The sequence below is a fragment of the Antennarius striatus genome, chromosome 17 (genome assembly GCF_040054535.1).
Source record: "Antennarius striatus isolate MH-2024 chromosome 17, ASM4005453v1, whole genome shotgun sequence".
Classification (NCBI taxonomy): domain Eukaryota; kingdom Metazoa; phylum Chordata; class Actinopteri; order Lophiiformes; family Antennariidae; genus Antennarius; species Antennarius striatus.
In genome coordinates, this window is record NC_090792.1 from 9,844,006 (window position 1) to 9,868,140 (window position 24,135).

Genomic DNA, 24,135 nt, shown 5'->3' on the forward strand with positions numbered 1-24,135 from the left:
TTTCAGAGAGAATGTGGATTTAAACAGCTTTTGTCTTGTAAACTAGTAAAACTTCAAGGAGTCAGTGGGGGGACCATTTGTTTCAAATGACACTTTGTGTTTTCCCTCCATTTCTTCACTGACAATATGCTTCACTGTAAAGAGACTGTATGTTTCTCTCTTTTTTTTTACATTTATAAATTAAAGTTCTGACTCAGAGAAAATACAACATCGAATAATGAAATACATCTTATATTGAAGGCAGTTCATAGAGACACATGAAATCACGAACAACAAATTAGAAGAAGAAAAGAAGGTGAAGATAAAAATATCAGAATGTAGTGTTCAAAAAGCAGCACATTTTTGGTTTTAGATTCACATTCTTATAACACAGAAGTTAATGCAACTTTTTAATAATTTAAAATGTTTCAAAAGTGAAATTGGCAGTCCACAAAACAAACAAACTGCAATTTGAGTACTTCCAATCCATTCATTAAATCCGTATCAGATCATCCTGAAAATTTTCCGCCATCCAAAGTTAAAAAAAATCTTCATGCGTTTAGCAAGGCCAAGTTTTTTGGGGGTTGGGCCAGTGTTTTTATGCTTGATGGCAGCAAATATAGCTTGGTCAAACACATCTTTGAGGTTGTGTTGTGTGAGAGCTGAACACTCCACATAATCATGGGCGCTGATCCTGCGTGCCAGCATTTTGGCCTGGCTGAAGGCCACTGGTTTGGTGCACCTCTGGTTCAGGTGAATGAGTATGTCCATACTGTGGCGAAGATCTGACTGAGTACCAACCAGAATGATGGGAGAGTTGGGGTTACCAGCACGCATCTGTGGGATCCATTTGGTGGTGATGCTGTCAAAGGAGACAGGGTTGACCAGACTGAAGCAGAGGATGAAGACGTCCACATGGGCATAGCAGAGAGATCGGAGATGGCCAAACACCTGCTGTCAGTGGAAAAAAATTATATGAAATGAGTGGGGAAAGTATTGATTACGTATATATTACAGTATAGTGGGGAACATTTACCTGTCCTGCAGTGTCTATCAGTTTGATACGAGTTGGAATTCCATTCACATGAACAAAACCTTGACAAAAAGTGAAAACAAAAAAATCATTTCTGAGTCATTCAGCAATAAGTCTTTAAAGCAGAGCTATCACTCACCAGTGAAGACATCAAACGCAGTCTGTTTGTACTCCCTGTTGTATCCATTGAAGATGTAGCTGATGATCATGCTTGTCTTTCCTACAGCTCCATCACCTACCAGCATGCAGCTCAGCTCTTCCTTCCTCCTCCCTTGGGAAACTTGTTCCATCTTTCCTTTGGTTATTTCTCCATTTCAGCAACCTGGAGGATCACATAAGTGTGCAGCATGACTGTAGAAGACGTCTGCTCCCTTAAGGGGCCGGTTGGTTCCAATAAAGTCGAGTGGACACCTCGATTTGAATAAACAAAGGCGCCCAATCAGAGGGACGCTCCAACACTTTGTCTATTTCCGTTTGAAGCAGATCAACAGGGCCACTCCCACCGAAGCCTGTCCTCATTTATCGATTAAGACGATGAGAAACGCACAAATATTTTCCTATTTTCAGTTGTTAAATTCCGAGGTTGGCGTCAAGGCGCTATAAATCACATACCGTACATATACATAGATGCCAACACCAACACCACAAATAGTGTAATCAAAAATGTAAAAGCATTATATAACGTTTTTATAATGATTTTGCCATTATAGGCTTTTACTAAATATATTTTAGGAGCTAGTGTGTCAGGTTGAAAATATATTGTAACAGTCTATTGTGCCGTACAGCCTTATTTATCCTTGATAAATAAATGCGCTCAGCATTGGGTGTAATACCACGATCCGTCTGTAGGGGGAGATGTTGCCCCAGAATCGTCCTTTAAAGGCTGACGTCCACCTTCGCGCACCATCCAGATGTTGCTTTATTATTTCTCGTTCTTTTTCCGTTGTTAAACCATGTGCAACATGTCAAGTATTGACATTTATCAGACAGACAGCTAATACTCTGCAATATATAGTTGCCTATTTATTTGTGTTCCCAAGTAGAGGTAGGGATTCGCTTTAATATCTCTCTTAACATCACGTTGTGATTGGTATCGTTGAAATCATGAAGTATTACTTTCTATCCATTATTTTTTCTGAAAATGTCCAAAAGCAACTTGAGTCTCCCATGTAAATGACAAGGCACAGCTGAGTGGAGCATTGTTAGACTATCACCAGCTGCAGTTTATAGCAGAAACGTCATCTTCCATGTTTCATCCTGTCGCTTTCAGGGTGTTTGGGTTCATTTATGGGCCTACAAGAAAACAAAAATAAATAAAATATATGCTTTTATACTGAAAAATATGTCACTGTATAAAAACTCTATTGCAGATCACATCGAGAAAACTTTACAGTCATTAATGATCTGCATTAATAAAGATAGGAGTGGATTAAATGTGATCTGTTTACTGAACTACACTTTACACAGAAGGACACAGCATACTGCAGTTGTTCTTTCCCTGTTGCATATGATGCAACAATCTTTCAGACTGCAACTTATTGCTTTAATTGTAGTCTCGCTAACTTGCTGAACTTGTATTTCTGCTGTTTCTCCTCCACTTGTTCAAGACTGTCAGTTAAAATTACAATGAAGTGAGGTTTTTTGCATTTCTGGAGCATTATATTATGTAACTTTTTCACATTCCACTCTGAGTCTGATTTGTGTTTGTGGATGAAATCACATGTAAAAGATTAACATCAAAGGATACCTCCAAAAAATCAACAAGAACAAACAAACAAAATGCCATCGAGCCAACCTTGTGCCGCCTCTTTTTTTCAAGAACGCATAACTGACTTTTGTGATCATAAGAAAATAGGAAATGTGTAAGTGACAATGCTTATGTGATCAAGCCTTCAGACCATCATCTCACAGCTGTTCTTATGTTGGGTCCTTGACCCCATGGAGTAGAACAACAATGCAATGTTAAAAATAGCTTTCATAAAAATAAACGTTGGCTTACTATTGCGGTAATTTTGTTTTGAAATGTTAAAAAGTTTTGCTTTCTTTCAGGTTCAAGAACTGAAAACGTGTATTTTCTGTCCTTCATTATCAAAGTGGTGGGTCAAATGAGCTGCAGCAGTATTAGATATGGTTTTAGAGATTCGGAAATGTTGGGGGGTGAGGGTGAAAATACAACTTTAAACAAAGTGTTGTTCCTTATCTGTCCAGCCTGCAGGAAACTCTGCGAGCATTGTGTATTGCGGTACCTGCTTCCTGTTTGCCGTTGTTTCTCATTCCCTCTTTCTCTCCCCCCTTTTTCCCACCACCTGCAGTGTGACTGACATACAGTTTATTCCCAGTGGTCGGGTGACAACATCTGTTACCCCCCAGACACTCATCATGTTGCCAGCTCCACTCACATGTTATACCTCTGCAGCTGTGAGGCACAATGCTGTTCCTTAATCCAAGGTAAACGTCAAACACAGGAAATCTTCTTTAAATATCTCAACTTCCAAACATTCTTTTTCCTGTTGCAGCCATTTTAATAATCACAGATCAACAACTAAGCTGTCTGATAATGCACCAAATGCAAAGAAATGCAATCAATATGTAACAGCATAAGCATGTTTCTGCAAAGTTTGCATGAAGTTGAACCTGTGCAGCAGATGTAAGCAGCACACTGACAATTTGAGCAGCCTTCGAATATCTGGAGATCAAATGGGATATGTATCTGATACTATAAGCATGCTTTGTGTCTGCATTCTCATGCTCTCTCCTTTTGCATGACTAGACATGCTGAAATGTATCCTGACATAGATTTACAGTAATCTTCTTAGAAAGGGTCTCAATATGTACAGATTAAGAACAATCTCCCTACATGAACATAAAACGCTTCAAAATAATTACTGCTCCTTCTCGTTGTCCTCTGCAATGTCATGCAAAGGAATACCACATGAAAACAAATAGCATTTGTTTCTCCCAGAAACGTCACTCTTAATGTTAAAGCGATATCTACCAGATAGGTGTTAAAAGATTATGCTCCACCCTAAGCCAGAGTTAAGCATGGCACGCTACAGCCAGGCCTCAAAACAAGTGGCTGACAGGAGATGAAGTGATAAACAATCATTTGCATAACATTTCCTGCATAATGTGTCTTTAAGTAGATATAGCCATGGCTCTTTAATGGTGTGGATTAGTACAGGATGGGTGGTTCCATCACCCTGAGACCTTAGATAATAGATACCCCATCATTCTCTTCCTTTTGCTCCTAGGTGTGAATTTAGGGTCACAACAGGGACACTCTGACACTTGCAGTTCATGTACCCTCCATAATCACTGTGGTAGTGCTTGCAGCTTGGTGTTGAAGGTCATGACCTGCTTGCCTGAATTTGACACCATACAAGGATTAAGTTGTTTTGTGCTGATTGATGACTTGCAGTTATCGCTTTTCAGGCATAGTGTTAAGCGTTTTACTGACACACCACGTTTTGTAATACAACAAATGTTATTCCGCATTGATTGGGCATAAAAACCAGGACAACATGCTTTAGGAGCAAAAACACGCTAAGCACTATGTTAACATCAAAATTCTAAAATGGTCATGGTGACAAAACTAATATTCTAACGTTTAGTAGGTATAACATTTGACACGCTCACTGTTCATAGCATAAGACTAGCTAAACAGCACTAACAGCTGAAGACGGGACATCAAATCAAATGAATTTCTCTATCGATCAAGAGGAGACAGTGCAAAAGAATAAATCAGAGAATTTGCAGTTAATCTGAATTAATACAATAACCATCATAGAATCATCTTCATCTCAACCAGCTTAGGTTAAGTCAGAATGTCCCAATTTTTAAGTAAAGCCTAGTGTTTTGGGGCTTTTGTTGGCCAGCAAGCATCCCTGTCAGTTTAGTTACTCCTGCTCCATTAAACCCTGGCAGGGGTCCAGGAACAGTGCACTAATCCCACTTTACCCTCGCAGGGTGTCCATCCTCTGTGCCTTGTGGGATAGACAGGAGACCAGTCAGACAAGTGGACTTCAGCAAATCTGCTTTAAAGCAGTGATCACGGGATTGTGTTTTTAAAAAATGAATTGAATAATTACACATAGTACTTAATTTTACCTGTTTTTTTTATGTCACTTTTTTTTTAAAAAGTAAGTCCTCCACACTTTGCGCTCTTCTTGCTGGTTCGAAGACAGTATACCTTTTTTGAAAGAAGAAAATGCCACATTTTTCTGTACAGCAAACATACAACAAACCAACATGAAGCACGATGGTGAACTGTGACAGAAGGAATTCTGGATTTGTTTACAATCAAATCTGATCAATTCATGAAAAAACAACATTGATGAACTAGATTAATAGTGCTGTTAATCCACTGGATTAACAGTCTCACAGTTCTCCTTTCGTTAGACACATTAACAGGTTGTTCATACAGTATATTCAAATAGGACTACAAATGAAATGATTGACTAATAGCGTACTTGTGGTAACTTCATTTTCGACATACAGCTGTGAGACCGGCATCGATATAGTTACGCTTCATGTTAACAGCCTTTCATGAGGAGACGAGCTGCAGAAGTAGAAATGCACACTAAAATAAAATAAAATAAGCATAATTAAAAAAACAGAATTAAATAAAAATTATAGAATGAAACGGGATATTAACTGCACCTGAAAGGTGTGTTGTCCATATAATATACAGTACAGTGTCTTTGTGAGTGTGGATGTCTATGGAGCTCTCTGAAAGGCAAAACATATCTAAATGTTTCACCAATTTAAATAAGGAAGAACAATAAAAAACCGTCATCATCATCAGCATTGGTTGCTCAGTGTTTAAGTGAATTATAGGAACTGATAACTATTTCATCAACGGTTTCTCCTTTTGCCTTTGAAGTATTTTAGTTTTTGTTCTAGTTTCAACTGGCTCCAGATCAATCCATGCAGCAGCATAGAAGTTGGCTGATTATCATGGGCACTCAATTTTTTCAAAGGCATAGAAACCTACCAAACAAACACAAAACATGAAACACATGACTAAGACTGAGGATGTTGTTGTGCTGATCAGCAGTTTTAAGAACGAACATTTTGTGGTGATGTTCATGAAATGTGTTACTGAATAGGTTATAAAAAGCTTTTAGCTTAAGATATTAGTCTAGTGAAGGAGTAGAAAGCAGATATTTATCTGATAGTAGCTATAATCATAATATTATCTAAAGAAGATACAATGCCTCAGAGTGCTCATAATAATCTTGCAGATACTTGATTGTGTGCTGTAATTTTCAACCTTTAAAACACCATTGATAACAAATGTGTGCGTGTGTGGGGAAACAAAGGTGCCTTTCATGTTCTTTCGGTGACAATGCTCCAGAGACAAATTACAGGGTTCTATAATAAAGGCTAAGAACATGGGTTTGGATTTCTGAGAGTCCTCAGGACAAATATTAATGACAAGCAGTAGCTACGGAAACCCAGTAATGAGGCCTAATTCCAAAAACTTTGCTGATTGAAAGATTAAATTGTTTTGGATATTGTGAGTAGTGAAAATAATGTAGCAGGTTATCATTATTACAAAAGATGTCAGTGATATATACAGTATATACATACTTCACCACTGCTTTCTTCTGGTCGTTGTTCACCACCATCACCACTATGTCCAGTTGGTTAGCCAGCAGCTGTTTGTCAGTCTGGAAGCTGAAGTCCCTCAGGATTTAGCCATGTCATTCTCAACAACTTTAGTGGTATGTCCCATTTGGATTTGGGTACTTCTAGTCCATACTGGGTACATACTGTATGTTCCTGTACACTATCACAGCTACTTGGTTGTGCCTTTCCATGTATGCTGAGCTGGCGAGCATCTTACACCCTGCTACCACATGCTGGACTGTCTCTGGGGCTTCTTTACATAGCCTGCACCTTGGGTCAGATCTACTGTGGTAGATATTGGCCTCTATTGCTCTTGTACTTAGGGCCTGTTCTTGTGCTGCCATGATCAGTGCCTCTGTGCTGTCTGTCAGTCCAGCTTTATTCAGCCATTGGTAGGTCTTCTTGATATCAGCCACTTCCTGAGTGCGTGTGTATACATATCATTATATATATATACTGTATATATATATACACACACACACGTGTGTGTGTGTGTGTGTGTGTGTGTGTGTGTGTGTGTGTGTGTGTGTTTTGTGTGTGTGTGCATGTATATATATGTATATGTATCTATATCTACGTACTGTGTATATATACAGTATATATATATGATATGTAAATAGAATGTTCTGGTGTAAACGTATTTTCACAACTATGTTATGTAAACCTGTTGCATAACAAGGCATTTAAGGAGAAATATACTTCATTTATCACCTTGGGAAATTTTTTCCCACGCACAGCCTATTTTCATAAATGTACAGTATGTGTGTATAGGCCCTAGAACATGCACACACAAGGGGCCTGTCAGCATGTCAGATAGTAAGAGGTGCAGGCAACTAATTTGTGTTGCTCCCGATGAGCAAGTTGTAAACGAGACGGGATGAACATGTCTGAACATTACGTTATTACACATACTGTGTTTCTTACCATAGTGTTTTGACATTGTCAAATGCACTTGTTCAGGAGACAACAGTCATTTGACGTTCCTGGCATTCCAAGAAAGAAGCTGACGAAATATTTGCTCATCCTTACTCATAACATACAAGACATTGTTTGCTCATCTGTGCATTTACTCTAACATTTAGCTGGGGCTCGTCCTTTAAATACAGTAAATCTGACAAAAATAATAATAAACCTGTGAAGATGCTCAGCTCCATGGAAGTATCATCACAACGACTTCAACAGAAGCAGGGGTTTAATAAATTGACTGCCCCAAGTAATTCCACAGCATAATCTCCAGTTAAAAAAACTGTTAAATATTTCCAAAAAGTATTTATATATTTAGATACAAAGAGTCAAATTGGACAACACAATTTATGTCTATATGATATGAAATGACAGCTAACTGGTTATCAAATCATATACTGGGAATGAAATATAGCTAGCCTGGCTCCTGACAAAGGTGACCACTAGTGTTACTATCGTCAGAGCTCACCAAAAACATGAATTATCGTGTGGTCATTGGTCCACAAAAATCGAATGCAGTGTTTTGCAGATGATTTATCCTGACAACATTGCTTCTATCATCACTAGCAGGTAGACATTTTGGCTTTAGATTAAAATGTACATATGGGATGGTCTATTCATTCTTTCATTCATCTTCATGGGTTGGTTTATTTAGTGGAAAATAGCCAGCTCTGAAAACCAAGATGTGAGTCTTTCCATTTCACATGTCAGTCACCGGCAAGTGTGATCGTCACCACGATCCAGTTATTGTTCAAGTGCCAACACCAACATCAGCTATTAGCAGTCACATAGTCTTTCAGTTTTGGTTTAATAGAGAACATGAAGATTTGTCACTTTTTTGTATTACATGTTAAGATGAGGCACCTTCATGTGTTAGCTTCACGAGTTTCAGTCGTGAACTTTAACCATCACATTTTCAAATGCTACACTATGATGCAACTGAGGTCAAAGTGTCAAATGCCTCACAAAGTTTTAAAGTGGCTGTATGCAACAAGTTCCAATGCAGAAACCCAGCAAGGGATTTACAATGCCAAAATCTGCTGACAAGGAGACCATGTGGCTCTCTCATTTTACCAACCAATAGTTAAACCCAAAAAGATACAACAATTTAAAAAAAAAGTTCAGATAGTTAGGTACTTTTAGCCCCAACAAAGAACAACTTTTACCAGAGTGACTCATCAACAGAGACACACCGCAATCTTTCGTGTGACGTTTAGGTATGTAGTCAGTAATTCCTGGAGCCATCCCAGCAGGAAGGTAATGCTGTCAAGTTGTGTGACAACTTGTTTTTTGTTGAATGCAGCTACGTAACACAAAGCAAACTCTAAAATCCACACTGACGTACTACTTTACCAGAGTTGTAGCTTTTCACAGTGCGTCATAATTTATTGGCTTTTATAGATACGAGTATTGGAGATATTGATAGACTCAGCAGCATCTGAGGAAAAAAAAAACACACACCAAAACGACATGATTTCCGTGACTATTTCCTGTACAGGTTTGTAGGAACACTATACATGCAGCGATATGCTGCCGTAACGGAACTGAAGAAGATCAGGGAGATACTTACACTGTCCAATACACAAACAAAAACAGCATACAAAATACAAGTAACTGAAATCCTTCTATTAGTGCTCTTTGCTTTGATATTAATGTTTTTTTTTATCATGACAAGGAATCGTGACAATTTTGCATTACAGCATACAAAATATACAATTTGAAAATAGCTGAAGAGTCAAAAAGTCTGACAAAACATTAAAAGATCACAAAGTACGGTGTCTCCTCCTTGACATACGCCCCTCAGCCAGGAGCCAACAGCTGGAATGTATTTGAGTTTTGGTTTAATAGAGAACATGAATGCCATTCCTGGGGGATGGAGCAGACTAATGAACCAGACGGCAGAACTCCAACTGGACCTTTAATTTTGTCATGTCTGGTTCAGTCCACAGTACAGCCTCAAACATATTGGATTAAAAGACCATGTGGGTGTCCTGTTTGGAGGAGAAGAAACAATTTACCACCAGCTACTGCTGATGATGAATGGAAAAGAACATAATGTGTATCGTGGGACAGTGATGGATGAGCTGGAACTGTGTTTTGCCTCTCCTAAGTGATGAAACACACCTCAGCAGAAAAACAGATTCAGTCTTTTGATCTAAGAGTTTGGAAAAGCTGGGCATGTGGTTTACTGCCAAATCATTAGCCATTGTTTGAGCCTGTTTAATGGATGGTCCTCCTCTTGTGGTGAAGTGGCCTTCTTGACCGTACAGCACTCTGGAAGGAGCTTAGTGAGGGATGAGGTGGCCCTCACTGGTCAGACCTGACCTTTTTATATGAGAGGGTTAGGGCTCTAGAGCCCATTGACATCATTAATGCCCCAATCACTTTCTCTTCACCACATGTTCAGGATGACCTTCAGTCTTGCACTGACCCAACAAAGGTCGAGGGTTTGGGTTCAATCTAGGTGCACATCAGCATACAGGTGGAGACCCCAAAATTTGCTGATTTTTAAGCTTGTGGGTCCACATTTTGAGGACACGACCTCAGCCTTTATCTGTACATGTTTTCATAATCAGCATGTGCTCTATTAGAGGATAATGACTGACATATTTTGTGGTTGAAGAAATGATCTCAAAAATGGTTGTACAGTAATATTTTTTTTCTATCTATCTATCTATCTATCTATCTATCTATCTATCTATCTATCTATCTATCTATCTATCTATCTATCTATCTATCTATCTATCTATCTATCTATCTATCATCTTATCTATCTATCTATCTATCTATCTATCTATCTATCTATCTATCTATCTATCTATCTATCTATCTATCTATCTATCTATCTATCTATCTATCTATCTATCTATCTATTTAGAATCTAGATAGATAGATAAGCAGATAGATCGATTTCCCCTGAGGGATCATGATGGGTGGAGATACTAAGTAATAATAATGTTGGTATGAAGTCTTGATCGTGTTTGACTCATCTGACTGTGTCCCAACAAGCTATTGTTTAAAATCATGACTCATGTTCTGTGTGATTCTGTTTGACTTTTTTTCAGATTAAAATGACACGTAAACACATTTCTCATGCATCAGAAGACAGCCACAGCTCCAGCTTGTAAGGAGAAACCGACCGCATATATTAGTCATCTGTTTGTTTCCATCTCAAGTATTTAAAAATTATTGTTCAGTTATTTTTGATGAAATGTCACTTCTTGTAATTGTTTCTAGCATTCCTCAACAAATAATAAGCTTTAAGTGTAATTGAAAAAAACAACGACCCTTTTTGAATCCCTTTTTTATGTGAATAATTCTCTTATGATTGTCTTTTCTAAAGTCATTGATAATATATCTCTAGTGAGGTTTTTCTGCAAGCTTGTTTATGGTCTGGTAAATATATCCTGATTTTTCTAGTTAAATTACAATAACGGCAGATATCTGCCTGGTTTCGAGGTTAAATCGTACATCTGCAGCCTGTTTTTCCTACTGCTAATCTATCTGTTGGCTTTTCTATTTGCCCATCTATCTGTGTGTAATTTGATGCTATATAGCTAAAACAACTTTGTCATGCTCCGCCTACATCTGGAGACTTTAAATATTCTAGACATCTGAGCTTGTACATGCTATACTGGGCCCTCTCGCTCTACAGACCTTTTCCCTAATTTTGGGGTGACTTCTAGGAATCAGACTGCTGTTTCACAGGAGTGTGCAGCTTGAAATGTAAGCTTGTTTATTCATGGGTGGAATGACTTTTAAAAAAAAGTCTTACATGTGACCTGTGCACATGTATTGGTAACGTGATCCAAGCTCAGACAGGGACGAAGGGTAACCCTATCTGTGCCCTTACCTCCCCAGCCAGGCCCCTATATGCAGCATACAGTAAGAGCAGGCAGTCAACTGTAGTGGGAGATTTCTTCTGCAGCTGTGTGTGCAGGATGTGTGCTACATACTTGATGTTTCATTTTGACATCATATGTTATATTCAAGATCATTATGCATCACTTTATACGTATTTCAATTTTTTATTGTGCACTTCAGGCGGTTAGTGGTCATAAATATAATTTCAAATAAATGTTTGTGTTCGTCTAGACAGACACTAGGTGTTACATCATGAATGATAAATTTAGTATAGCCTGCAATTGGGGACATTCTTTCCTGTGTGTTCATCATCTCTGCAGAGCTGTCCTGTAAAACTTAGTCTGGGACTAGCCCTGAAGGAAAGTCAGCTCTCCTGTCAGCTGTAGAGACAAGGACTACATTCCTCAGCCACGTGATGTGGGAGGTGTGGGAGGCCCCTCCGCAGCCAGTCATGCATTTGAACACAGCATATGGTTTCTATACATACTGTATACATAGGAGGCTTGTTCAAACTCACAGGGTGAAAGTGATGCAGAAATCACCAAATCATTAAAACCTATTTGTTTATTTTTATTAAAATGCATTTATAAAACATATAGAAAGTATAAAAGTATCACCTCTGAGACTCTTTACAACAATGATGTAAGACATTCAAAAAGACAGGACAGTTTTCCATGAGACTTTTCAAGACAGTAAGTGCTTCTGGTGTTTGCACACAGTAAACAGTAAAACCTGTGGGACCTACTTATTTTAAGGTTCCCAGCTTTAGAGTCTAGAAACGTGAAGCAAGGAGGATAGAAGTAGAGTTCTGAGATGACTTAAGAGGTTATGTTGCACCCTTTAAATAGTCAAGTCTTCAGATGTCCCCTCTGACATTTTCATAGAATTGAAAAACATTCCTCTTTCAAATACTGAATATACTCAAACATGTATTGCAACATTTCCCCATTCACACAACATTCAATGAGCAGCATTTTCAGGAAGTGGAGTGTAGTATGTAGTTTAGCATGTAGCTCCCAGCATCAGGGGTTTCTGATGTGTATTTCATCTCATCAGGCCCACGGAAAAAGTTCAGAGCAGCTGCTTCAATGGAGAAGAGGTGCTCGTCCTCTACCTCAGGACAGCAGAGCCTCATGAACTCTGCCAGCCGCAAAAGGTATTCAATATTAGCTCCATTGTTTCCCCTGCAGATGGCAATCTGGGCAGCAATATCTCTGTCTGAGGCTGGGCCGAGGTAGCTGGGGTTGTCAGAAGTAGCGATGTAGACGAGGGCCAACAGGGGAGACTTTCCATCCTTTGGAAAGAAGTTTACTGTCTTCATTCTGTAACCTCCAAGCTCGACCTCTCGTTTGTGCAGAGACTGGAGGGACGATTCGACCTGGGACTTGCTCACCTCATAGGCTACACCCCATGTGCAAGTCTAAGGGAGAACAGTAGGAGAGAAGGTGCAGCAGTTGGCATAAACAGCATAGTATAGCCGAGATACTTATTGACTATCTAAATCGCAGAAGAGTTCATTAGTAAAATGTACACATGCTTTTTGGACCTCAGTGATCATAGTCTAGTAGTTTGATGTGATACTGATGAACCTTCGCTTAAAAAACACACACCATAAAAACAGAGTTACTACCAAGTAGATACAATAAAATATGCTAAACTTGTGTCTGCCTGTTTATTATAGTACAATAGCTTAATTTTTAATGGTAGATATGATGCATAATGTTGCTACAGAATTACAAGTGAAAAATCTTACATGGTCAAAGTGCTGAATTTCAGTTTCAAGTAATGTAATGGGGGGAAAAACTCTGGCAGTATTCTGTCAACAACCAGGGAAGTAAATAATTTCACGTATTTTTAATTTAGTTTATTTCGTCTTTGTTTAAAACACAGTTACTAGAGATTGAATCTCTTTCTATCAGGCCACTTTGAAAAGTTAGTACTATAGTTCAAGGTCACTGGAACTTAAGTTGGAAAATAAAAGAGTTAAGTGTGTGCTGGATGTCACTTCATGCTTTAAACAAAAACACTCACCTCCGGATCGTCCACGAGTGTAACGACTCTGCCTGGCTGTGGAGAGGAAGGACACGCAGTGAGGACATGCCTACTCAGCACAACAATAAACTCATTCAACAATTTCAGTAAAAATCAGAAAATCGGCTTATTTTGATCAATTGAGGAGCAAGATAATATGTAAAAGAGTCAAATATTACCCTTGTTTTGTTTCCTCGATGAAAATCATCTCCGTGCCAGAAGCGCCTTTTATAGCCCATAATGAAGCCGACTTTACTACTCTTATAAACAAAATCTGGTCTCCACACTAAGGAGCCATATCCAAAAATCCACAGATTGTTATTTTCCTTTGAAACGTCCATGACTTGTGTTGTTTATGTCAAATGTCTATCCCTCGATCTTTCCTCTTTTTCTCATAGGTTATGTATTCTGTCGCAAAACGCTAAAAACTGAAACTATTTCTTAATTATTAACACGTTCTTCTAATAGTAGATAACGAGTTTGTTAAAAACAACCAAGGCAAAAACAAATCCCTGCCCCTCTTCCGTGCAAACACGTGTATTTGTTGTTCAGCCTACGTCATCGCCACGCAGTCTCCACCAATCACATCAAAGAAGAGGCGGGACTACTTGACGGATAAACCAATCATATTAATTCGACAAAGAACTTCCATAAATCACACTCCAAACAAAATGTTTACAGAAATTAACAGAACATTTTGTTCCAGTCTCAGCAGTTACTCACCAAAACTATTTAATGAGCATGGTTTCACCGTGACAAAAAAACAAAACCTGTTTGTTCCTTTTATTCTTTGATTCTTTATCTGATGTGTGTTTGTTTGTTTGTTTGTTTGTTTGTTCTTTTGGTTGCTTTCTTGCTTGGTCGGTTTTTCTTTCTTTCTTTGTTTCTTACAAACGATACTTTTTCAAAAATAATTTTAAAAACGCTTTTTGATTTGACTCATCGTGTTTAATCACTCATAGACCTGATTCCTTAATGCTCGTTCATTCTTATTTTTAAACTACTTTCATCCTTGTATTTCCAGGAACAGTCAAGTAGGTACAGTGATCGCCTATAAAACCCCAGGAGTGTCAGCTCTGTGATCTAAACTCATTAAGTTTCTGTATTCTGCTGAGATCTGTTAATCATGGATATCACTAATGACTACTTTAAGTACTTTGCTATGTAATTGTCTCTTTCTGTGCATTATGGTAGACGAACTGACAAAAACAGCATATAAGAAACTTTTCCTCCAATTGTACATAAGGCTCACTGCCCCCAGGTGGTTGTAAAACACACTGCTGTGAGTGGGACTTCGAACTGTTGGATGCCTGCAAAAGAGCAAACTGTGGTGAACATTTCCACTCCCTGGATAACATTTAAATTGTTTCATTATGTTTTTCAGATTCAAACAGAATGACATTTGTTGATGACTTGCTGTTGTGCTTTTTATCTATTTGGATGTGGGGCCCCTGTTTGCTGCACACTTGCTCCACAGTGATAAGGCATACAGACTTGGTCACTGACACACAAGCAACCCCATGCCAAATTTTGTCGAGTTATTGCAATCATCTCCTAATCCTTTCAGTTAACTGTAGAGCCATGAGAGATCACTTACCACACCAAGAGTAGAGTTTAAAGACCACAAGAACTCTTTATTTCACATACAGATGCTGTTACATCTCCTGTTTGAGTTATTTCTTAAGTTGCTGCCAGTTACAATGCTGTTCACTGAATGATTGCTAGCACACACCACACCGACACAGAGGTCATAGACATAAACATGGAATCATTAGAAATACTACCAGGTCAAATATATGACAGTATCTACAGACAATGAAGCCACTTCACATCACCTTGACATGAATTAAGTTTCTAGATGATTCCAACATGCAGATTAGGAACGCTATTCAACCATATGTACACTCGACCATTGAAGAGCAACAAACAGTGTACCAGATTTGTATTCATTGTTTCTTTTTATAACAAAAAAAGTAAGACACCGACAACACATATATAAAATAAATTCACTTTTTCTGGGTATCTAATCTTGACATATAAATATACAGTATATACACATTAATCTTATAAAACATAGATAAAGATCAGTGCTTCATATTCTTAAATTGCTAATGAAATAGTAATCTTACAAAGTAACATTATTAGTTCAGTAATTTCCTTTGAAGGCGTCCTTGGTACAATAGTCACTTCATATATTTCTTTGTCTTTATCTAAGGGTGATCTTGCATAAGGTTAAACAAGGCCTTGTCACGAGTTTCCCTGCATGGAGCTATGCCACATTTCATCTTTTGATCTTTTATATTATCTCCATTTTGCTGTGCAAAGGGTTCAAAATAAGGCAGGGTACAATATTTTTTAAACATACAGTAAGGCTTTGTGATCTTGGCTGTATACATTCTTTATATTAAAAAAAGGATTTAGAAAACTGATGATCCTAAATATTCATCAGAAACGAACCGTTCTTAGTATTTATTTTATAATTTAGGACAATGCTGATTTTTTTTTTTTTGCATAGCACATTGCAGGCCAAGAATAATTGAAAAGGCTGTCTCCTTCCACAGGCTTGTTGGCAGTAAGATGATTTTGTTGATTGCTCATTACTGCAATAAGGTGGGTAGGAGTGCGTCCAGATAGTCCTTCACATCAGGGCCTGAAGCCACTGGATGAACTTGGATGAAACATAGAAGGCTTGGAGTCCAAAATATTGAAGGCGCATCCACATGTGAATTTTACTCATTATTTCTTTTCAGTCTTTACATTCTCACAAAAATTAATTAATAGCTTCACTTCTATTGAATCCAGTTATCAAGTTTTCAAGAGCAGCAACTTGCATTTAAATAAATCCCAGTCTCTCCATACTTGTAAACAGTCCACAAGACATCCATAGTTGACAGTGAATCATATCTTCTGTTTATTATACCTGAAAAAAAAATATCTATGACTAACATTATTAAATGTAATATATGAATTACAGAAAGTATAAGAAATAAAAGATAACTTACCTCAGTTGCAATGATGCATTCTTGTTTTTCCTCTGTGATTACATAGACAGACTGGTACGCCAAGTCTCTGGAGGAACACACTGTTGATATTCTACACTCTGGTCTGTTACTGTGGAGTGAAAATACAAAATGTCAGTTGTTGAGCACAAAAATTGTCAATGATCTGACATTTTGATCTAGCGATCCCATGTTGTTTCCCATAAACATAATACCAACATGGATGATTCAACGCTTTCAAATGCTCCTACCTGTACATTCTAGGTAGATTCTTTTTTTCTTCTATTGTCTTTTCACAGTTTTCATCTTTGTCCAAAAGGGACGGTTCGTCCTTGTACCCCGTGGAGGTTTTATAGTCCAAGTGGTAGTGGTTGATGTGTTTGTGATTTGACTTTTCCCTGGGACAATCCACCTCCAAATCAATCTTTTTATTGTTGTTTTTAAGTTCTAGAGTAGAGATGAGGTTCTCTTTCTGAAAGTCACTCTTAGAGAGGTTGTTCATGGTGTCTGAATCTTGCTCCTTGTTCCGTTGTCTCCTAACATGACGCAGCACTACTGCTACCATGCAGAGAAGCACCAGAGAAACCACTAGGCCAACGCCCAAGCTGATAGCTGCCAAGTTTAACTTGTCCTTGGACTCCCAGCCATTGTTAGGGCTGGGAGTGTTGGGTGAAGGCACATTGTTGAACTGGCACTGGTGACCGCTGTATTGGTCAGAGCAGACGCAGGAAGGACGGCCTTTTGCTCCAATGGTGCAGGTCCCACCATTCAGGCAGGGTTGAGAGGCACAGCGGTCTGTCGGCTTGTCGCAGTGGCGGCCCGTGTGTCCAGGAGGGCAGCTGCAGGTGTAGTCGTTGATACGATCTATGCAGGTGGACCCGTTTGCACATGGGTTCCTTGCGCACTCATTGATGTTGATCTCACAGCGCAGACCTGTGAAGCCTGAGCGACAGCTGCACTGTCGAAGGTTACCATGAATCAAACAATGCCCACCTGTGCAAAGGAACAGAGGATTATATGTAGAAGCCTTCCTTAAGTTTCTCATTTTGTTGTATGAAAAGAAAGAGTCAGAGTTCATGATGTGTTACCATTGGTGCATTGCAGCGAGGTACATTTATCCACCTTCTTCTCACAGTTAAGTCCAGTGTAGCCTACTGGACACTCGCATATGTAAGCATGGCCATTGTCCCTCTCTCTGCACTTGCCACCATGAAAGCAGGGTGTATCTGCACAGGTCAGCATCCTGTGTTCACAGTGTGTCCCTTCAAACCCCGGTGGGCACACACACCGATAGCCATTCTCAGAGTCCTGCAGGAGAAAACATATAAAGCTTATCAAAAAAAGATCGCTGTCAGATGATTTGTGCTATCGTATCCTGTCCACGGCTGCCTCAATGAACCCCCATTATCCACAGTTTGAATCTATTTACGGTCCACACTCTGTGAACTGGGTCATCTACTGACTTGACAATCGATAGCATCCTCCTGGACAAGCAGATAGACCGAGGCAAAAACAAAAACAGGAAAGCCTTTGTTGCGGGAAAGGAGAGAGAGAGACTTCCGGACTCACCAAGCAGTGGCCTCCATTGCGACAGGGCTGGTTGTCACACTGTTTGACCTCCAAGTCACAATTAACCCCGGTGAAACCTGGCAGACAGGTGCAAGTATAGCTGCCCTGGCCTGTGTTCATGCATGTAGCCCCATTTTTGCAGGGTTTGTGGTGGGTGCAGTAATTCAGGTCTGCAAACAAACATGTGGTAACATTATGTCATCCGTAATTCCCACATTGCATTCAGGTTAGAGACAGAGGCAGGTACACACCTTGGTCACAAAATATGCCTCCCCAGCCTTCCTTGCAGGCACACTGCCACGGTTCTTCACAAGTACCATGTTTACATGATGGATGGAGTTTACATACATCACAAAAGAGTCCTTGCCAACCCTTTCTGCATCTGTTCACACATTCAACAGGAAAACATGACTGTTAGGTCACACTGAAACACTTTAATCCAGCATGTTGTGCTTAAAAAAAAATCAAATCAAACAAAAGACAACACATTTCTGTGGTTGTTTTATGTAAACCCTTGTGTTTTGGTAGTTTGCACATCTCATGCAGCCAAACAACAAATAGAAAAAATGAAATCAGCCATAAAAGTGAATGGATACTCACATGCACTCTCCAGGTAGGGTGCAGTTTCCATTCCTTTCGTTGCATCCCTCAAGGCAGATTGCTGTAAAAAGAAATAAAAGGACAAAAAAAAACAACTCAGACTTTTTAATGTTTTTAATCCCACATTTACAGCACGCTGATGATAACACTTGCATCACATTTAAATCTGTTAATAGATTATTTCTATGAATTTTGCGCGCTTTTCTGTGTGTGACGTTCAATTCGTGTGGGTTTTTTTTTTTTTTTTCTAGCGCTGAGCGGCTGGTCGCTGAGCAGCAGATGCTTGTTCTCAAAAAAAAAAAGCAGGACAGCTGCCCCATTGTTTCTAGTGGGCAGTTCGAGCCCCACTTGCAGCTGCTGCCCTTCACCGCCTCAACAATGGGGTCCGCAATTTAGTGGCGCGTGGCGGGCGATAATGCTGCGATTAACCCCGGCGCGCGCGCTGCTGGGCGACCACCGGATTGGATTAAAGCCGCACGCGCTCGGAGAGAAAGTGCTCTAATTGGACCCCGCCCCCCGCCCCCCCCGCCCCCCCCCCGTCTTCAAATTTCACCGCAGCAGCTCCTCTTTCTGTGTTTGGCTCCATCAAAACACCTTGATCATGTAACAGGAATATTCAAACGCAAAATAATAACTTGTTTATTAAGATAATTTTTTCAAGTTTTTTTTTTTTCCACAAGAAAAAAAAACCCCCATAAAACACATATTTATTTATTATTTCCCATGTCTTTAAGATGCACAATCTTTATTTTTTTTTTAAACTTGTATGTTTTGTAAATTAGGTCAAGGCCTTTTCAACTCGCCAATAACGCGCCTCAGTGACCTTTAACCACAAACAGAGGAAAATGTCCATATGGTGTCTGTACTCTTGCTTACGTTCTTGGCAGTATTCTCCCTTCCATCCCGGTAGACAGGCTATTTGCCCGTCAGGCTTGCAGGTGAAGTGGCCAAAAAGGTCATCTCTCGGAGTGCATATTTTGGAACAAGTGTCCCCGTAGTAATTGTCATTGCAGATGAACCGGTACGAGTACCTTAGCTCCGTCTGCATCCCGCTCTGGACATCCTGGGACCACTCATGCCCTATTCCCAACTGTCTTTGGATGGCAAAAGAACTAATCAAGAAATCAGGGTTGGTGGTGTCTGTGGAGAACAGAATATCGAACATAAATGAATTACTTCCAAACATTAATATTTAACAGATTTATGATGTAGTTGATAAATGTAAAATAATAATCCATTAGTGATTTTATTGATGTGTATAAAGTTCCTATTCCTTTCACATGTGACCATTATTTGTCCGTTATGAAAGACCGAACAAAAAAGGTGTAAAATCCAGGAAGGGCTGTCAGGGGAATTTTGGCACGGCTTTGTGTTCTCACTTAAGATTGTGCACTTTCCCATGCCTGCCAAAAATAAAACAAGGGAAGTGCAATTGTGTTGGATAGATTTGATTGTAAGGAATTGTCGTGTGACTCATAAGGCATCCTAACAAACATGGATTAAAATCCCACATACATCTGCCAGCACGTCGAGGCAGTTATTGATAAAAATTTATGACAGGCACTCAATCGTCTGCATTAAAGTTGGAGTGTCTCCCTCTAGCGGCCAAGAAGCATTTTGCGTCTCCTCACCTCCAGGTGGGTCCGCGGAAGGAGAATACCGGGCTTCAATGACCAGTGAGAAAGCACCCTGTGGGGACAAGGAAGGAAACGTCAAGAAACATATAAATTAGATGCAGATTAATGTTTGTTTGTTTTTTGTTTTAGTGATACACAGGTCTGGAACGAGGTTCCGACATTCGAAAAAACATGGGGGGGGTTTTTTGATTGGAAAAAAATCACAAGCTGAAAATACGAGAATGACTGCGCTCATTATTTCATTTGACATTTGAATTCAGTAAATCACTTATCTGACATACAATTTCTGGCGTGGTTGTAACATTAAAACACACTTATCTGACATTGGAAATGTAGATCGTGATGCAATATTTTGTTTTCTGATGATTTGATGTAGGAAGCATAATGTTAATTTTGGGGTTTAACAGTTATGTTTTTCTTTTCTTTTTTAAAAAAAAAAATTTTGCTCTGACAAGAAGGTTTTTTTTGTTGCTTTTTTTTTCTTTCTTTGTCTTAAAGTCAAAAAGAAAATTGTTTGAAAGCTTCATGAAACCCTGTCAGATGTTTCCTGAAAACATTTGCATGGTTTCTGCAGAAAGGCGTGTCTGTGCGGTGGGACAGGTGCTCTTACCGGCCAGGTGAAGTTGAGCGGCAAATGCAGCCGGGCGTCTTGCTGGATGCTGAACGAGTCGGTGCCCAGAACAGGTGTGGTGGCTGTGCCAAATATACAGTCTCCATGAGAAACCACGGTCTGGAAATTCTTCAAACAAACCCTGAAATAAGTCCTGCAGCCAGTCATGCTGCAACTAAGTCCGTTTGCCAGCAAACCCTTAGTATTCTGAAAGTGATGGAGATCTAGCTCGAATACACCTGTTCCAAGAACCTAAAACGATACAAAAAGTGAGCACAAGCAAAACTAATACAACATTTTTTTTTCTTCCTAAAAACAAATGTATTTCATTGAGACTAAAAAATGCTACCTGAGAAAATATTGTCATAACTATTACGAAGATCGAGGTGAACCAAACGGCCATCATTTGGAGATTTATATGCGTATCCTTAAAAAAAAAAAATCAGTTTGTCCTCCAACCAAACTCCCCTATTCCAAGTGATGACGGCAGAAATCACTCGCTGAGATGGCGAATAAATTGATCAAAAATAAATATAATCCTTCTTCCAAATCCTGTAACAGAAGTTCCAGTTCCACAATCCGTATCCAGAAGAAGTAGTAGGGAAAGACCGAGTTATCCAGTGGTAGAGGTTAGGCAAAAGTCAGTAACGTCAATATCCACAAGTGAGTCTGTCTGCGGTCTTTATGCTGCCCATCCATCGTGCCGGTCAGATGCTGTTTGCGTGTTCTGTGCTGATGCAAGGCTTGTGTTGCCAACAGTGATGCGGGCATGTGGCGGAGCATCAGCGCGTAATGACTCCCAGTGAAGGATGTTTGACGTCCCTCCCGTTTTTTATACGACCGTGTGTGGTGCCACTACACACACTGTCAGTCACCAGACACCGCCCACTCTCCTCTCCACCTTCTTTTTGCTCCTAACATCATCCCTGAAATTTTGGAGTAGATTGTCTCTGCGGTTTGCGCGCAAAATGTTCACCCAAATAACGGACTCCCGAGTGCGTCTTTACGCATGAGACTTCACAGCTTTCTCGTTTGCTTCCTGCGTTTATCAAAGAGCGATAACGGAAAAGTGAAGGATCCTCACTTCCAATACCTAGTCTCACTCAGACTGTAAATAAAAATCTAATCAAGTGCACAAGTTTAAAATAAATGATATAGATGTATTAATTGAGAAACATCTCCACACACACCAAACAAACAAACACAATCCACTTTTGTTAATGACTGGAAAGATCAGTTCAAATCTTATTTTAGGTCTGAAGACCTAAGAAATGTACAATAATTATTTGAATGCAAATAAACAGACCAATCTTTTTCACTGTAATAGACAACATTGTAACACAGATCCTCAGCTGTTTGTGATTTAAAAAAACATTAAAAAATTGTCATTAAAAGCCTCTATTATAAGCAAATGACTTGCATGGGGGGGGGGGGGGTCAACATTGTGTACCACATGAAGCTCAACAGTGTTTGTTGAACTAACACAAACTATACCCAATGAATAAACTTTGTTCTACTTTCAAGTTTAATTTAATTGTTCCAAAAGGAAAATAAATGCTGCTAAACAAAATTCAATTCAAATGTCATATGCATTTTCATCACAGGTAATCTCATGCTGGGTGCAGACATTGTTACCTTTGTCACCCCTGTGGCTGACCACCCTGTCTGGGAGGCTTTACAGTGAGGGAACACAACTCTGGAGCTGTTCCCTGACCATGAAGGTGTCTGGCTGAACAGCTCTGACATCATCTCTACACCCCCACCTTTGACCTATAGGTTTGAGTTTGACAATGGACTATTGAGTCTGAATTGGTGTGAATAAGAGGTCCGGACATCTCAGAGCTCTGATGGGTAGAAGAACTTGGTTTTCCCACCATTGACTGGATCACACAGATCCTGTGCAGAATCAATGTGGCCCAGTATAGCGATGTTAAACTACATTCCTGTTTGCAAAACTGAACTCATTTATCAGTCAGGCATCTTCCGAGTTACTAGGGCTGCCATGGACTCTAGAGGCCAATCAATCTCCTCTGTAGAGCGAAGCATACAGTTTAATGGTGCTTCTACCCTTCTTTCATACACATAAAAATATCCATACACTTTAATATTTGATGGCACGGGGCTAAGGTTCCCCTTCTGTGGCTCAAGTTACAACTCTGTATAAAGCTTTGGACACTCCTAAACAGGCTGCGATGCTTCGACTGGAAAGCCTTTCTGCAGTATGAAGCATAAAAAATAGGACCAGCATCACCAGGCTTTTTTGTTAAATTTTTCTTTTAAGTATTATTTCAGCCAATTTCAGGCATTATCTGCCCCCGTGCCGATGAAATGTCATTGATTTGCTTTAGTATTTTTTGAAGATTCATAGCAAAACACCACAGAATCATTCTCTGAAGCAAGTGACAAAGCTGGTGACCTGTTTCCAAAGCATACCAAAGCATGGAATAGTAATCCTGCTTGCGTGGCATCATAGTGTAAAATAAATTCTCTGGATGATCCCAAAATGAATATGACTATATTTACACCATTTTAGAGTCATAAAACCTGGCCTAAAATGTTGGGATGTTTGAAATCACAGGTAGCTTTATGGGGGTATTTACTCTTGGCAAGTGCAAACAATAATCTAACCGGCTCTTTTCTGCTGCAGTGCTTTAGAATAAACAAAGCCTTGGAAACAGACATTGGCCCACAGCAGCACCGCCTCAGCCACTTACGGGACATCATTTTTCTTTGTGACAGTGTTTTGTAAAGCTGACTTCTGTTTGATTGTTCCATGGCTTTTCAGCTGGCATCCAAAGCTTAAAAATAACATGTTGATTGAGACATGAAGAGGTGCGTCTAGACTCAGACTTATTAGGTAGGTTGCTGTTAATGAGGAAGAGTCTGATTCAGTTGTTTGGTTCACTGGCAGATGGATGTTTCTTCCTGAGAAGGCCTGTCTTCTGAACATTGTTCAAGTTCTTGATGTTGGAATATTTGAAATCTCCTTACATGGATAAGTTTATCAAATCAAGGATGTGTTAATCCAACCCTCTAAGATCCTGGTTGTTTGGTGTTTTAGATGAAAGCAATCCAAAACACATTTACTCATAACTTTGGTAACCAACATACTGGTAATATTTATTTATGTCCTAAACAAGTAGGGATCAGTTTGTCCTCAATCAATACAATGGTGATGAAATCTCACATTTCTCTCAAAACACCAGTGTGTGTTTACAA

General features: G+C 39.4%; 3 protein-coding genes across 3 annotated transcripts; all 3 read right to left on the minus strand.

Moving 5' to 3' along the window:
* Window positions 1–483: 483 nt before the first annotated feature.
* On the minus strand, window positions 484–1,302 carry LOC137611240 (rho-related GTP-binding protein RhoU-like). Its single transcript, XM_068339331.1, has 3 exons — window positions 1,152–1,302; window positions 1,016–1,074; window positions 484–933 (listed from the first exon to the last, which is right to left on the minus strand). Exons 1-3 carry the CDS (start codon window positions 1,300–1,302, stop codon window positions 484–486), a joined length of 660 nt encoding a protein of 219 aa, XP_068195432.1.
* A 10,723-nt stretch (window positions 1,303–12,025) lies between these two features.
* Window positions 12,026–14,016, minus strand: LOC137611041 (glutathione-specific gamma-glutamylcyclotransferase 1-like). The gene is made up of 3 exons (XM_068339013.1): window positions 13,681–14,016; window positions 13,502–13,537; window positions 12,026–12,890 (listed from the first exon to the last, which is right to left on the minus strand). Exons 1-3 carry the CDS (start codon window positions 13,840–13,842, stop codon window positions 12,447–12,449), a joined length of 642 nt encoding a protein of 213 aa, XP_068195114.1. The 5' UTR covers window positions 13,843–14,016; the 3' UTR covers window positions 12,026–12,446.
* A 1,102-nt stretch (window positions 14,017–15,118) lies between these two features.
* On the minus strand, window positions 15,119–23,184 carry LOC137611166 (delta-like protein 4). The gene is made up of 11 exons (XM_068339220.1): window positions 21,266–23,184; window positions 20,917–21,168; window positions 20,301–20,358; window positions 19,546–19,809; window positions 18,670–18,730; window positions 18,321–18,451; window positions 18,070–18,239; window positions 17,589–17,808; window positions 16,752–17,493; window positions 16,504–16,612; window positions 15,119–16,421 (listed from the first exon to the last, which is right to left on the minus strand). The coding sequence occupies exons 1-11, from the start codon at window positions 21,320–21,322 to the stop codon at window positions 16,416–16,418; spliced, it is 2,070 nt and encodes a 689-aa protein (XP_068195321.1). The 5' UTR covers window positions 21,323–23,184; the 3' UTR covers window positions 15,119–16,415.
* Window positions 23,185–24,135: the final 951 nt, after the last annotated feature.